The sequence below is a fragment of the Frankliniella occidentalis genome, unplaced genomic scaffold (genome assembly GCF_000697945.3).
Source record: "Frankliniella occidentalis isolate FOCC.00 unplaced genomic scaffold, Focc_3.1 Scaffold334, whole genome shotgun sequence".
NCBI lineage: Eukaryota > Metazoa > Arthropoda > Insecta > Thysanoptera > Thripidae > Frankliniella > Frankliniella occidentalis.
The window spans coordinates 239,223-252,437 of record NW_026267457.1 but is presented as its reverse complement, the minus strand read 5'-3'; the positions used below and the strand labels follow the sequence as shown (position 1 = coordinate 252,437).

The 13,215-nt window shown below is 50.0% G+C and overlaps 2 protein-coding genes across 2 annotated transcripts in view; one reads left to right on the top strand and one right to left on the bottom strand.

The window, feature by feature from the left end:
• Positions 1-9,267, top strand: part of LOC113215556 (neprilysin-1-like) — a 24,494-nt gene extending 15,227 nt beyond the window's left edge. The window contains exons 4-14 of the mRNA XM_052274082.1: positions 707-751; positions 4,789-5,034; positions 5,279-5,481; positions 5,556-5,735; positions 5,842-6,053; positions 6,140-6,356; positions 6,446-6,628; positions 6,706-6,868; positions 6,973-7,092; positions 7,175-7,371; positions 7,964-9,267. Of these exons, the coding sequence (XP_052130042.1) occupies positions 707-751; positions 4,789-5,034; positions 5,279-5,481; positions 5,556-5,735; positions 5,842-6,053; positions 6,140-6,356; positions 6,446-6,628; positions 6,706-6,868; positions 6,973-7,092; positions 7,175-7,371; positions 7,964-8,236 (2,039 nt within the window). The 3' untranslated portion in view covers positions 8,237-9,267. The remainder of the gene's footprint in view (positions 1-706; positions 752-4,788; positions 5,035-5,278; positions 5,482-5,555; positions 5,736-5,841; positions 6,054-6,139; positions 6,357-6,445; positions 6,629-6,705; positions 6,869-6,972; positions 7,093-7,174; positions 7,372-7,963) is intronic.
• A 147-nt stretch (positions 9,268-9,414) lies between these two features.
• On the bottom strand, positions 9,415-13,134 carry LOC113211566 (uncharacterized). Its single transcript, XM_052274084.1, has 11 exons — positions 12,916-13,134; positions 12,529-12,758; positions 11,837-12,440; positions 11,591-11,758; positions 11,308-11,503; positions 11,102-11,230; positions 10,893-10,992; positions 10,637-10,776; positions 10,344-10,556; positions 10,150-10,262; positions 9,415-10,071 (listed from the first exon to the last, which is right to left on the bottom strand). Exons 1-11 carry the CDS (start codon positions 13,017-13,019, stop codon positions 9,507-9,509), a joined length of 2,562 nt encoding a protein of 853 aa, XP_052130044.1. The 5' UTR covers positions 13,020-13,134; the 3' UTR covers positions 9,415-9,506.
• Between the last annotated feature and the right edge of the window lie 81 nt (positions 13,135-13,215).

Genomic DNA, 13,215 nt, shown 5'->3' with positions numbered 1-13,215 from the left:
CCCGCCCTGAGCCCCCGAGGGACTCACACATGGACCACACCGTGTGCCGCGCACGGCTGGCAGGCCGGGGCAGCTCGCCAGCAACCACAGGCGCAGGTGGGATCCGTCTTTGTCGGGGCGTGGCAAGGTGGGGCGGGGCGGGGCGTCACAAGGCCCCCGGCACGGCACCGTGGTGGCCCCCGGAGAGCCGTGCTTCACTCGCTCTCGCGGTCATCGCTGTTATTTACCTGTCATTTATTTTATTTTACACTTTTACGAGGAGAAAACAGGATCCAATAATGTCCGGTAAAAAAAATATTTATTTTTAGTGTTGTACGAGCAGTGGTTTAAAAAATAAAAATATAAAATCAGTGTGGTGTAGAAGAAAGAAAGGATGGTAAATACTCATAAGTGCTCTGCCCTGCTAGTTACACTACAGCAAACTGACCAGGATCTAGCAGATTTCCTATTGTGTATTTGCTACATGGTACAACTGCAAACTTGTTTCAAGGTGTAACAATGACAATCTTGTTTTTGAAGAAAAACTATCCAGATGATCGGCAAGAGTGGACCGATTGTCATGCCCGAATCGGTTTCATGTATTTATATGGACCGGCCGCCGCGCCGCCATGGTCGTGAAACAACGTTTTCCTTCCTTCTTTACCCGTCCTGGACAAACGATAAATTATGCTGTTTCTCTAACGACATTTGTTGCTGCCCCACACAGGACCCGAGTCTCACACCTGCCTGTCGGAGGAGTGCGTCAGAACCGGTGAGTCATGTCCTGCGAGTGCTTCCTTGAGGGGTGCGCGTGCTCTGGACGGCGTCCTGGCGCCCGGCGCACGCCGCTGTGCGGCGGGCGGCCTATCCACCGGTCCGCGGGCGCTCCGCCCCGCCGAGCACCAGGGTTCGGAAAGTTACTTGAAAAAAAGTAATCGTTACCGTTACTGTTACCTCGCCGTCAATTGAGAACTAGTTACCGTTACCGCTACCGTCCCCAAAAAAGTAACTAGTTACGTTACCGTTACCCCAAAATTTGTAACTCGTTACTTTACTATTACTACACCGTAAACAAAATAGATTGTTTTGTTTTTTAAATTCAAATAGTTCTAAAAAATTTACATTTTATTTTACATTATTATCTTGCAGTAATGCAATCCTATTGCAAAAACAGACACATATTCATAACAGGGCCCCCCTACCCATCCTGGGCTTCCCTGCCACCACGCCGCGCATTGCGCTGGCTCGCGGGGTGGCGACGACCTGCCGGACCGGGGCAGAGGGGGAGGGGGGGGGGCACAAAATTACCACACGGCCTTTTTCTTTCAAAACACCCCCGTATCAAGGCGGCCCAGGATACAGAAATGCTGTCGGCCTCTTCTCATTTACGCTTTTAGGGATCATCGGAAGGTCGAATAGCTGCTGATGCCGGCCGGCTGGGGTCCACCAGGCCTCGCCCGTACTTTCACGCCTTTTGTTCCTAGCACGGCCGGCCCGGGCCCCGACCCGTCTCCCTCCCCGCCCGGTCGACGTCGACAGTCCGCATCCGAGTGTCCCACCCGCACTACCTGCCTCCGTCTCCGTCTGCCTCCACTTGCAGCCTATGCATGAGAGAGACAAGTACATCGATGCTCTCGCACGCCCCCCCCCTCCTCCCCCAAACTCATCTGGTGGTATTGTGACTTGTCTGTTTGCGCACAGAAAGCAGCAGGAGCAAGGTCAGGGTTGGTTCCGGGGTCCGGACGCCTGGCCAGCCACTTTTGCTTGCCTGTCCCTAATTTTTTTTCTGCCCCCCCCCCCTCTCTCCCGCCCGAAACACATGTGAGCAGAGTAGTGACAAAACAAAGACATTCCAAGAAAATCGGAGGACGGGAATACGCAGTTGGGGCGGAGTTGCGTAGAAAGGAGAACCGCCGTGCGCTGTCGCTTTGAAAAGTAACGGTAACGACGATTTACTGATATCGTTACCGGAAAATAGGTAACCAGTTACCGTTACAGTTACCGAAACTGAGAAAAGTAAGAGTTACTGTTACCGTTACCCAAAAAAGGAACTCGTTACCGGTAACTTACTGTTACTGTTACAAGTTACTCCGAACCCTGCCGAGCACACCCGGGCGGGTACCACCGGCCGCCCGTGCGGTACAGCAGCGTGCGCCAGGCGGGCGCCCTGCTCCTTCGCCCCCCGCCGCGCCACGCTTCCCCCACCACGAGGCCGCGAAGCATTTAGTTTCGCAGTCACGCCCTTGATCCCGCGCGGCAGTGTCGTCGGTAGAGGCCATTAAGCGCTGGTGCATGAAGTTTGTGTGTGTGTGTGCGTGTGTGTGCGCGCGCGTGCGTGTGTGTCGCGCCGAAGCGTGTGTGCTCCTGCATGTGTGTGTTTGTGAGAGCGCTCACCACGCCACGCGTTCCTCTACAACCCCTGTGGCCGTTCTACTGCTAACCGTCCGCAGGCGCCCGCCCCGCCACGCCCCTCGGCCGTAACGCTGAAGTGAACCCCTCCAGACCCCTTTAATCCCCACACGGCAGGGCGGCGGAAGGCGGTGCGGGGCAGGGCGGAGCGGGGCAAGGCGGGGCGGGGCGGGCGAACGCGGCCGGGACCAACAAACACTGTAGAGAGAGCGTCAGGTTTAGCCCGGAGATTTACGTCCGATCTATAAATTGGCCACCTGCCTCAAGGCGGACCTAGCCGGCGAGCACAGGCGCGTGGCTCGGGAGGGGGGGAGGGGTAAATCGACTACTATCTCTGCGGGACATTAGCGCCAAGTAGGGGAAAGAAGGGGACAAGGGGACCGGGACCCCTCTGCCGCCGCAGAACACAAGCGTTACAGGCCTGCCTCGGGGATTCGCAAGGTGTTTTTAATGAATTTATGTGTCTTTGATTTGTATCCGATGTTCGATAACGCTGTGAGAGTGGGGGGGGGGGGGTGGACCCAGCAGCGAGGACCACGATGGCTTCCTCGACCTTCCAAATCACAAATCGGGCGTTCTAACGTTCTATTCTCGCGTTTGCGAACCCCCCCTCCTCCCCTCCCCTTTCCCAACTCCGGTGTGAGGGTCGCCTCGCCTCGAATACGGAGGCCGCCCAGCCAAGGGCCCGAGATTCGAGCTCCACACCTGTTGCCGAACTCTGTCGCATAACCCCAGCAGCGGCCACCGACGATTACCGAATGTGTACCGGGTGTGACTGTGAATGCGCAGCAGTGTTGCGGGTTTGCCTACTCTTTACACCCGTAAGGAGCCATGGCCCCTGCGGCCATATTGAGTATGCAATCCCGCAACACTGCTGCGTATTCATAGTTACATCCGGTACTGTAATGCCCAGCGGTGAGAAAGGGGGAAATCCACTCCACTTTCCGTTGCGTTTCATTTTCATATCAAAAGACGATCCTAACCTTTGAAAATTTCCCCCTTTCTCCCTAAACACCCCTTCAAAAACGCAAAATGAACTTTAGTCGTTAGTCACTGTGTTAGCACAGGACCGGTCCTTTTGTATACAAACGGCATTTCCCATCTCATATGTGTTCGATTCCTCGTCTCTTTCACTTATTGCTAAAGGAGATATTAGGCCCTGCCCAGGGCGCTAAATTTCCTGCGGCACAACGCCAAACCAAGCGGAATGTCTGTCTCAGAGCACCTCAAGTTATAACAGTGAAGAGTGAAGGCAATTATGCCACTCCTCCTCCACCCCGCCGGCCGGGTCTCCCCACCGCGTCCCCTCCCCTCGGCTTGGGACCCCTAGTGCTGAAGTAGAGGGTCACGCGGGGGTGCCGGCCGGTGCCACTTAGGTGGAGGGAATTTGAGGGGCCCGCAGCCAGGGCCGCGCGCAGAGGCAGCAGAAATGGCAGCGTGCTGACGAGACGGGGGTAGAGGGGGGGGGGAGTGCAAGGAGGGGAGGAGGGGTGGTGGAGGGAGGGGCACTAGAAAGGAGCAGGGCGACGACTCGGAATTAACTTCCAGCCCGGTGCGTTTCATAATGGCCCTGGGCCACCCACCCCTGTCCCGGCTCACCGGGCCCCGCGGTACCGCTGTGGTAGCAGCGGGCGGCGGTGCGGCTCGGGTAGGCAGGGGAGGCCTCGCCCGGCCTCGCCGCGCACCATCACGTCGACGAGAGTGCAGCTGATGAGAACGTGAGCAGTGTGGCTGTGGAGGGCCGGGAGGTCGGGGTGGAGGCACCGGGCGGGCGCCGCGGGCGCTATGGACCAACCCTGGCCGATTGGGCCGACAGAACAAAGCGCGTAAAAATAGCCCCACTAACACCAGCGATGGGCTGCCTCGGGATGAGGGGGTGGGGGTGAGCTGGACCACCACCTCCACCACCACCACCACCACAACAGGGGCTCGGCCTGGGCAGGACAAGCCGAGCGGCAGCAGGGAGGATTCCAAACAAAAAGCTGGGTGCCCTGAATGGAGTGGAGGGAGGGCGCGACTCAATGTGTGCAGCAGTGGGAGAAAGAGAGGGGGGAGGGGGGCTGAGCAGAGTCGAGGAGGACTCTGTTCACGTTGCAGAGCACACGGCGGGGCCGATAACGAATGGCCCTTTAAGGCCTGTCAGAGCCGTTGGCACCCGGGCATCAAGCCCAGGACCGCGTCGTCACCGGGCGACTTGTGCGCCGTGTTGTGTTGACCCCGCCGCGCCCCCACCACTTTGCGAAGATATCAAGTCGTGCGCTCATTTGCTGTTCGGGGAATGATCGCGAAATGGTCTGAAATAATAACGGCGCGGTTAAGAAACGATTCGCGAAGGGAGCGAAATGAAGCGAAATAACCCGCGGCCCTCGACTGATTTCGCCGGCTCGGGCTCGGTTCCAGCCGCCTCGCTGCTGTCCGCCATGGACCGCTCCGCCTCGCCGTGCCAGGACTTCTTCCAGTACGCGTGCGGGTCCTGGAACAAGCGGCACCTCATCCCTGAGGACAGGTCGTCCATCAGCACGTTTGAGGTCCTCGCCGAGCAGCTCAACCACATCCTCAAGGGCATCCTCGACGAGGACGTCAACGTCAACGACTCCAACGCCACGAAGAAGGCCAAGATCTTCTACAAGTCGTGCATGGACCTGAGTGAGTAAACGTCGGACCAGAAAGAGAGGGGGAGGAGAAGACCGGGGCGTGGGGGGAGGGGGCAGTGAGACGGAGCTGGCAGGAGATGAGAATTAACATTTCATGCGTGCGCGTCGAAACTTAATATCCGCTCGCCCAAGAGCGAACCGGCAAATATACAGCAAGAAGCTGGTGGGATAAGGGGAAGGGGAAGGGCGAGAGCGCGAGCAGTTAAGGTGGAACACCGTTTCTATTCTGTCTGCAGACCAGATTCGGAAGGTGGGCGACGTGCCCCTGAAGAAGGTGCTGACCTCGCTTGGCGGGTGGCCCGTGACCGTGCCCGGGTGGAAGCCCCCCGAGTACCCGCTAGAGGTGCTCCTGGGCCGCCTCAGAGAACTGAGCGAAGGCGTGCTCTTCCAGCAGTGGGTTGGTCCCGACGACAAGAACTCTTCAGTGAACATTCTCCAGGTGAGTGCGCGCGTGTGTGTGTGTGTGGGGGGGGGGAGGTATGCAAGTAGTGACCATTGTTTCGTGCTCCCCAGCTGGACCAGTTGCAGTTGGCACTCCCCTCCAGGGACTACTACCTCAAGACAAGCACCGAGACCGAAATTAAGGCCTACCACAAGTACGTCACGGAGGTGGCCATGCTCATGGGCGCGGACAAGGCCACCGTGGCGCAGGAGATCACAGAGGTCATCAACTTCGAGAAGCGCCTGGCCGAGGTAAGGTGGTGGTGGAGCTGGTGCCACGACCGAACTCCGCCTGGCAATGCTTTATTGACTTTAGTGAACGCTCTATCTGTATTCTGACTTACCCACCCACCCACAGGCCTCGCTCCCAGAGGCGGACCGCCACGACACCTCCCTCAACTACCAGCAGCTGCCGCTGTGGCGCCTCCAAGAGGACGTACCTGAGCTCGACTGGCACCTGTTCCTCAAGACGGTGCTCAAGACCGACATCTCGAGGGAGGAGCCCGTCGTCTGTTACGGCCTGCCGTACTTCAGGTCCATGGGCAAGATCCTGGCCGAAACCGACAGGAGGTGAGTGCACCTGCCTTGAGAAACGCAATCCCTCCGCAAGCACTTAGTCTCAAACGCAAATATGACTTTCAAACAACCACTTGCAGAGTGGTGCACAATTACGTGCTCTGGCGCCTCGTCATGACCGTCATCCCGCACATGATTGACGAGTACGCGTCTAAGCGGGTCGAGTTCCGGCGGGTGCTGCACGGCATACTGTCGGAGCGGCCGCGCTGGGCGCAGTGCGTCGAGCTGACCAACAAGAAGCTGGGCATGGCCGTGGGCGCGCTCTTCATCCGGGACAACTTCAACCACGAGAGCAAGGTAAACCTACAGGCTGCCTTCTCCCTCCAACTGGGGTTCTCGTTTGCTTCGCGCTCCGCACAAGCCCGCGCCACCCTCCATGTCGGCAGGAAACGGCGCTCGAGATGATCCACAACATCCGAGGCGCTTTCAACGAGCTGCTGGCGGAGAACGCCTGGATGGACGACGAGACCAGGGCCGTGGCCAAGGAGAAGGCGGACGCGATGAACGAGCGGATCGGGTACCCTGACATGCTGACCAACCCGGCCGAGCTCAACCAGGAGTACATCATGGTATAACGTCTCGCACGGTCTCGCACCCCCCTTGGCACCTTCGCCGTGCTCCTCACTCTCTCCGTGTGCCCCCGCAGCTGAACGTGACTCCTGGCCAGTTCCTGGTCAACATCCTCAATGTGCTCCGCTACGAGGCGTACCACAACTTTCAGAACCTGCGCCAGCCGGTGAACAGGGACAAGTGGTCCACGGAGCCCGTCGTCGTCAACGCTTTCTACAACCCGAACAAAAACGACATAAGTTCGTAATTTGCAGGGATGCGCGGCCGTGGCGACGAGTCCGCCCCGTTCTGGTGCGGACAGTTTCAAAAGGGACTGTCTTACACTCTGTGTCTCATGTTGCAGTGTTCCCCGCCGGCATCCTCCAACCCCTCTTCTACTCCAAGTACTTCCCCAAGTCGCTCAACTACGGAGGCATCGGGGTCGTCATCGGTCACGAGATAACGCACGGCTTCGATGACAAAGGTGAGCAGTGAGCCCGGCAGCTGGCAGCAGAAGTTGACACGTGTGTTCAAAAGTGAGCTGACGTCCGCCTTTCGCCCATCAGGCCGCCAGTTTGACAAGGACGGCAACCTGATGCAGTGGTGGAACAACGCGACGGTGCGCGCGTTCCGGGAGCGCGCGCAGTGCATCGTGGACCAGTACAACCGCTACAGGCTGCCGGACATCACCTCCTTCATCAACGGCCGCATGACGCAGGGGGAGAACATCGCCGACAACGGCGGTCTCAAACAATCATTCCGCGTCAGTAAAAGGATTTTTTTTATTACGCCCCGCAGTGTGAACGGTCCTCGGCGTGACGCCCTTTTGACTTGACTTGACTAACCACGAGGCCTCTTTTGGCCCAAGGTTCATGATCCCCGAGCCCCCAATAGAGACGCTCGCAGCTCGCAGGGCAGGGCGGGCCGCCGGCTCAACATGGGTGCTTGGCGGGTTGGCCTAACCAGCTCGTTGCAGGCGCTAAGCGCTACATCCCCAGGGCAGCCACGATTATCGGCCAGCTTGCGTGATCCACAGTATGTGATGACGAAATCAGAACACTTTCTTTTTCATTTCGGGGCAAGGACCTCACGCTTCCTTGTGTCGATTGTCGAACTCGCTTACTAGGCAGTGACGTCTCCTCGAGTAACGTTCATCCACAGGCCAGGGAGCATGAAAATGGGCATAATAGGTCCCGTATTCATAGCAAATTTAATGCGCATCAAAGCCGCATTTTACGCACAAAACACGCTGAAACTGTGGGATCTTAAGCGGATTTTGGTGTGCATCGATGCACTGACGCTACTGTAGGGTTGTGGGGTACTCTTCTCCATAATTTTCTAAATGTGGGTTGCAGGCTTACCGGAAATGGGTTGCCAAGCACGGCGAAGAGCCTCGCCTTCCTGGCATCAACTTGACGCACAACCAGCTATTCTTCCTCAACTACGCCCAGATCTGGTGCGGGTCGATGCGGCCCGAGGACGCTCTGAGCAAGGTGCGCTCGTCCGTGCACCCGCCGGGGCCCATCCGGGTCCTCGGACCGCTCTCCAACTCCAACGACTTCGCCGAAGCCTTCGACTGTCCACTTGGCTCCCCGATGAACCCGGCAGACAAATGCTCTGTATGGTGAATGAAAGAGGAGATAGGGGTGTCACCATTACACACACATACACCAAAACTACTCCAAATGATAATGATAATATAAACGTTGCGTTTAATAGCTCCCAATCTGATGCAGTGCGATGAAATTTTTGTGACATTATATGCTGCATCCATACCGGTTCGGTCCTTCCCCCCAGTTAGCTCGAACAAACCAGAAAAAATGAAAGGCAAATGCAAACTACTCCTCAAAACTGAGGGGCGTTGAGGGCCTAAGAAAAAAATGTTGAACTAACTCCATTAATTCTTTCCAAAACTTCAAGATTTTTTTTTAATGCTTAGGTACATAGTTTCTTCCTAGTAACACACATTTAAATATCTTGCTTTACTTGCTTTACCTAGGGCATATGCTGCATCTGTAAATATCACAATGAATATTTTTATATACATTAAGCTTCATTAACAAGTAGGGTCTGTAAAATACGTAATACACTTTTCTACATATAATTATTGTCAAGTATTACCTCTCATGCTTCAAGCAAACAATTTTTGTTCCACTCAAGTTGGAGAGCAGTTGCATACAGCAGTAAAAGATGTTCTATTCATTTTCTGCAACTATTTTGGCTTGCCGTAGGTTTCCTATGATGCCCTTTGTACTTAATACAACAGTAGAATAGTTATCATATTAGGGAGTTTATACTGTACTTAAGGCAGCTCTATTTCTTAAATTTAATATTCCATGAGCAGTTAGAGATGTTGTAGCATGTGCGCACACATTAAACCTAAATTATACATAGTTCAAAAACACTCATCTTTCAATCAAGTTTCAATTTAAGCAAGTCTCACCAAAAATTCCTAGAATCAAAACTACACATTTACCAAATCAGACATTAAAAATATATTTACTTTAGTACCTGACATGTTAGAAAAATTTGTGAGCTTTGTGTAAAGATTAAAAAACCCTTATTGCTGGAAAATTGTAGCTGCTGTGATTTAGATAAGAAATTCAATGAAAATAGATGTACAGGGAGCTTTGGGGTTTAATAAATTCTTTATCTTGAATCTTGAATGCATTTTCTTGCTTAGGATCTCTACTGACATGCAGAAATTGACGAGAATGAGCACTTATTATTGCAGAGAAGAAAAGGTTAACAGAAATGGTGACATGGTGAAATGGAGCAGTGGTGGGAGTGAGGTTAAGATAAACGCTTGTTTAATAGAACACAACAAAATTTATTAAATGATTTGCAAAGGCACTTGTTTGGCTCTTATCTGGAGACATATTGAACAATCTAATTGACCTATTTTCTCAATTTCTTGTTGGGAGATTTTCCTGTACTTACATCAGAGCTCACAGAATTAGAGTTTCTCTTCTTTTTACCACCAGGACTTTGACTTTTTGACATTTTGTTACCTGGGGATTTAACTTTTTTAGCCTTATTTTTTAATTTAGTTTTTTGCTTTGTAACACTGACACCTTGCTTTTGTTTATCTACGCCAGGGCTTAAACTTGGACTTTGTTCATTAATAATAGTTGAACTAGTGGTATTCTTTCCATTTTTCTTTTTTTCTTTTTTGACCTTTTTGTTGTCATTTTTAGTTGGAGAGCTGTTGGGTGATTTGCCATTTTGCGACTCTTGTTGAGCTGGTTTCTTCTTTTTGTCTTTCTTCTTAGATTTTTCTGACTTTTTAGAGTCATTATTTTCTTCATCACTGTTGTCTACAGAAACCTCCCCTTCAGTTCCATCTGAACTAAGAGTCTTAGGAATTGTATTACTAAGTTTTTGGAGTTTAGCAACAAAGAAGCCATCCATGTTGTGCGTATGAGGATAAAAGCGGCGAGTCAAATTTAACGATGGATGGAACCTACAAGAAAATAAATAAAGTAGACTGTAGACATGAAAATTAACTGATACAGGAAAGACAGACAATGAGCAGACTTACCTTAAGTGCCTGAATTTGGTGAACCCTTCTGTTCCAAAGTCAAGACCAGTGGGAACAAGGCGAACTGCTCTCTTTTTTAAGGCATAGTCAATGACCCATTCATTTTCTTCAACCTAAGCCAAAATGTGAAGTGTGTATGAATAGCAAGTTCAAAACATTTAAGCGACTGAGAAATGAACTTAGTGATTCCTTACAAGAACAGAACAGGTTGAGTATACTAAATAACCACCAGATGAGGAACGAGCATTTAAACAATCAATGGCAGCAAGTAATAGTTCTCTTTGAAGTGTGCAACATCTCTGGATGTCGGTTTCATCCTTATTGGTTTTCACACTGGGGTCCTTTGACACAACTCCAGTACCTGTGCATGGTGCATCTAGTAGAACACGGTCAAATCCTTGAATAACCTGAAAAATATTCAAATTAAAATATGAATGATAGTTGGGGAATCTGAATATAAAAGTAGTAAAAGTTACTGAGAACATACATTGGGAATCTTTCTACCATCATAGCAGGTTATAACACTGTTAACCACTCCAAGGCGGTGGAAATTTCCAACAACAGCTTTGGTGCGATCTTTGTTGGCATCATTTGCAAATAAGACTCCAGTGTTTTTCATAGCAGCAGCTATAATAATGTGGAGCAGACCAAACAAAAATTGATCAGGACTCTCTTAAAGTTCTTTTAAAACCTAAGATTAGTTAAGGAGCAAAATGCAAATTTAAGAATTGTGCTCAACATACCAATGTGAGATGCTTTTCCGCCAGGAGCTGATGCCATATCAAGTATTCGTTCATTTTCTTTAGGTGCCAATGCCATTACAGGCAGCATACTAGAGGCACCCTAAAAGATAAAAAGAAGTTATTAAATGGAAAATAAATGAGGTAGCTCAAGAAACTGAAGCACAAAGTACATTGATTGAATGGACAACCCACTCATTATAATTAGTTACCTGAATAATATAATGGCCAGCCAAGTACTCAGGAGTCGCACCAATAGGTACCTGAGATGAATAAACAACCAGTCCAACTTTTGTCCACTTACCAAGGGGGTCAAGATTAACTCCTCTGTTGATTAAAGCCTAATAAACAAATTAAAAACAACTTAAAAAAAAAACGTAATATAAACACAAAACAGAAATAATTAAGTTATTATTACTTGTGCCACATCTTTTCTTCTTGCTTTAAGACTGTTAACTCTTATTGTGAGAGGTCTCTGAACTTCACTAGCTTCTAGAAACTCCAAAAGGTCAGACAGCTGAAAAACTTGCATCAGCTTTTCCATCAGGAAATCATTGTAACTGTAGTACGTACACAGATCTTGTCTCAAGAGATCAGTATATTCTGATCGGGATCTGAAACAAAAAAGAAAGTATGATAGATAAGAGAAGTTTGTTTCTAAATTCATGCAACTAAAAATTCCACATAAATAGAATACTCACCTGCCGTCTTGGTGTAAACGTTTGTAATCATTCAACACAGTTATAACATCCTTAATACGCTGTTGCACATCTTGTAAGTCCTTAGGCTTCTTGATTTCCTCCTCAGTGGGAAAAGCAAAGACATCTTGGCTGGCAATATTAAGCTGCAATTCCTCTTCTGCAAGTTTACTGTAAAGAAGAAAAATAATTGTCAACAAACACTAACATTTATAACTCAAGTTTCAGGCGGCAAAGAACTGAACTTACTCATCCTTTTCTTGTTTCTTCTTTAGCTTTTTGGCCTTCTTTTCAATGGGGAGCATATCCTCATCACTTTCATCATCTTTACTTTCAGCTGCCTCTTCAGAGTCTGACCCATAATCATCATTGTCTTCGTCTGAGTCATCAGAATCCATGTCTAGACTCTGCACAGAGACTGATTCCTTCTTTCCTTTCTTCAACACTGGAGAACTATTTTCATTACCTTCACTATCATCTTCACTTTCCTCCTCCTCACCCCCATCACTTTCCTCCTCCTCACCCATATCATCATCATCGTCCTCCTCCTCCTCTTCTTCTTCTAATTCTTCACCATCCCCCTCCTCTTCTTCCAGCTCATCGCTCCCATCATCATCATCATCATCATCGTCATCATCCTCCTCCTCCTCTTCTTCCTCCTCATCACTCTCATCTTTAGATGAAAGTATTTTAGCTGGGAGCTTCTTGGAGACCGGCTTCAGCCAAGAGCTGTTATCATCTGTGAAACCTTTGGAATTTTCTTCTTCTGAACTATCTTGGTCACTTTCAGCTGTCTCCTCGTCACTTTCATCCTCTGACGATGAATGATACTGAACGGGTTTCTTCACTTTGCCTGGAAAAGTTCGAATTATAAAGATTACAAAGATTATTACGTCACTTAAGAGAAGATTTCAGTCACATGAGGAACTTTAAGCACATACCATTGCTGGCCTGCAGTGGTTTAGGTGCTTTGCTAGGTGGTGCTTTCAGAACTTTCAGTGCACCGTCTTTCGGCTCCATCTTTTTGGATGCTTGTTGTTCCTTAATTTTGAGATTAAGAAGTTTCCGTTTTTCAGCCTGAGCGTTCTTTTTGTCAACAACTTCCTGAACTTTCATTGCTCTCTTTTTCATACGTTTCTTTTGATTGCTACTAAGTCTCTTAGTAACCCCGCTGCCTAAAAGGGATAGATTGGCAAATGAAATTATTAATTACACCAATAATTGAATAAAAATGACACAACTGAGAATGAAAATGGCATCTGAAAGAAGTAAATGCAATTCTTGACTATCTAGATGAAACTAATAGAAAGAAAAACATAACCAAGCACTTGCCTTCAACTTTTGGAATTTCAGGATCTTTTTGCTTTCTAGATTTACGTCCTGGCCCTTTTTTCTGAACGACCTCCTCAGCAAACTTAGCTTTCCGCCCCATTTTGGTTCGTGTTCAATGACAGTAAACCAGTCCAAATATTAAAAATTCATCAAGAAGTCAAGTCACACGTGCCGCTCATACAACACGTTGTTTGGATTCTCTGGATTTCTTTTGGGACTTCTTCTCTTCTTCTTCTTCTTCTTCTACTGAGGTCGTCTCTGCTGGTCTACTGTGGTCGAAAGAAAATGTTGAATGA

Excerpts from the sequence above, each read along its gene's own strand:
- LOC113211566 (XM_052274084.1), bottom strand. The coding sequence starts at position 13,019 with ATGGGGCGGAAAGCTAAGTTTGCTGAGGAGGTCGTTCAGAAAAAAGGG. Across the intron at positions 10,993-11,101 it reads CTGGCCATTATATTATTCAG|GGTGCCTCTAGTATGCTGCC; the intron begins GTAACTAATTAT and ends TTTATCTTTTAG. Across the intron at positions 10,777-10,892 it reads CGGAAAAGCATCTCACATTG|CTGCTGCTATGAAAAACACT; the intron begins GTATGTTGAGCA and ends ACATTATTATAG.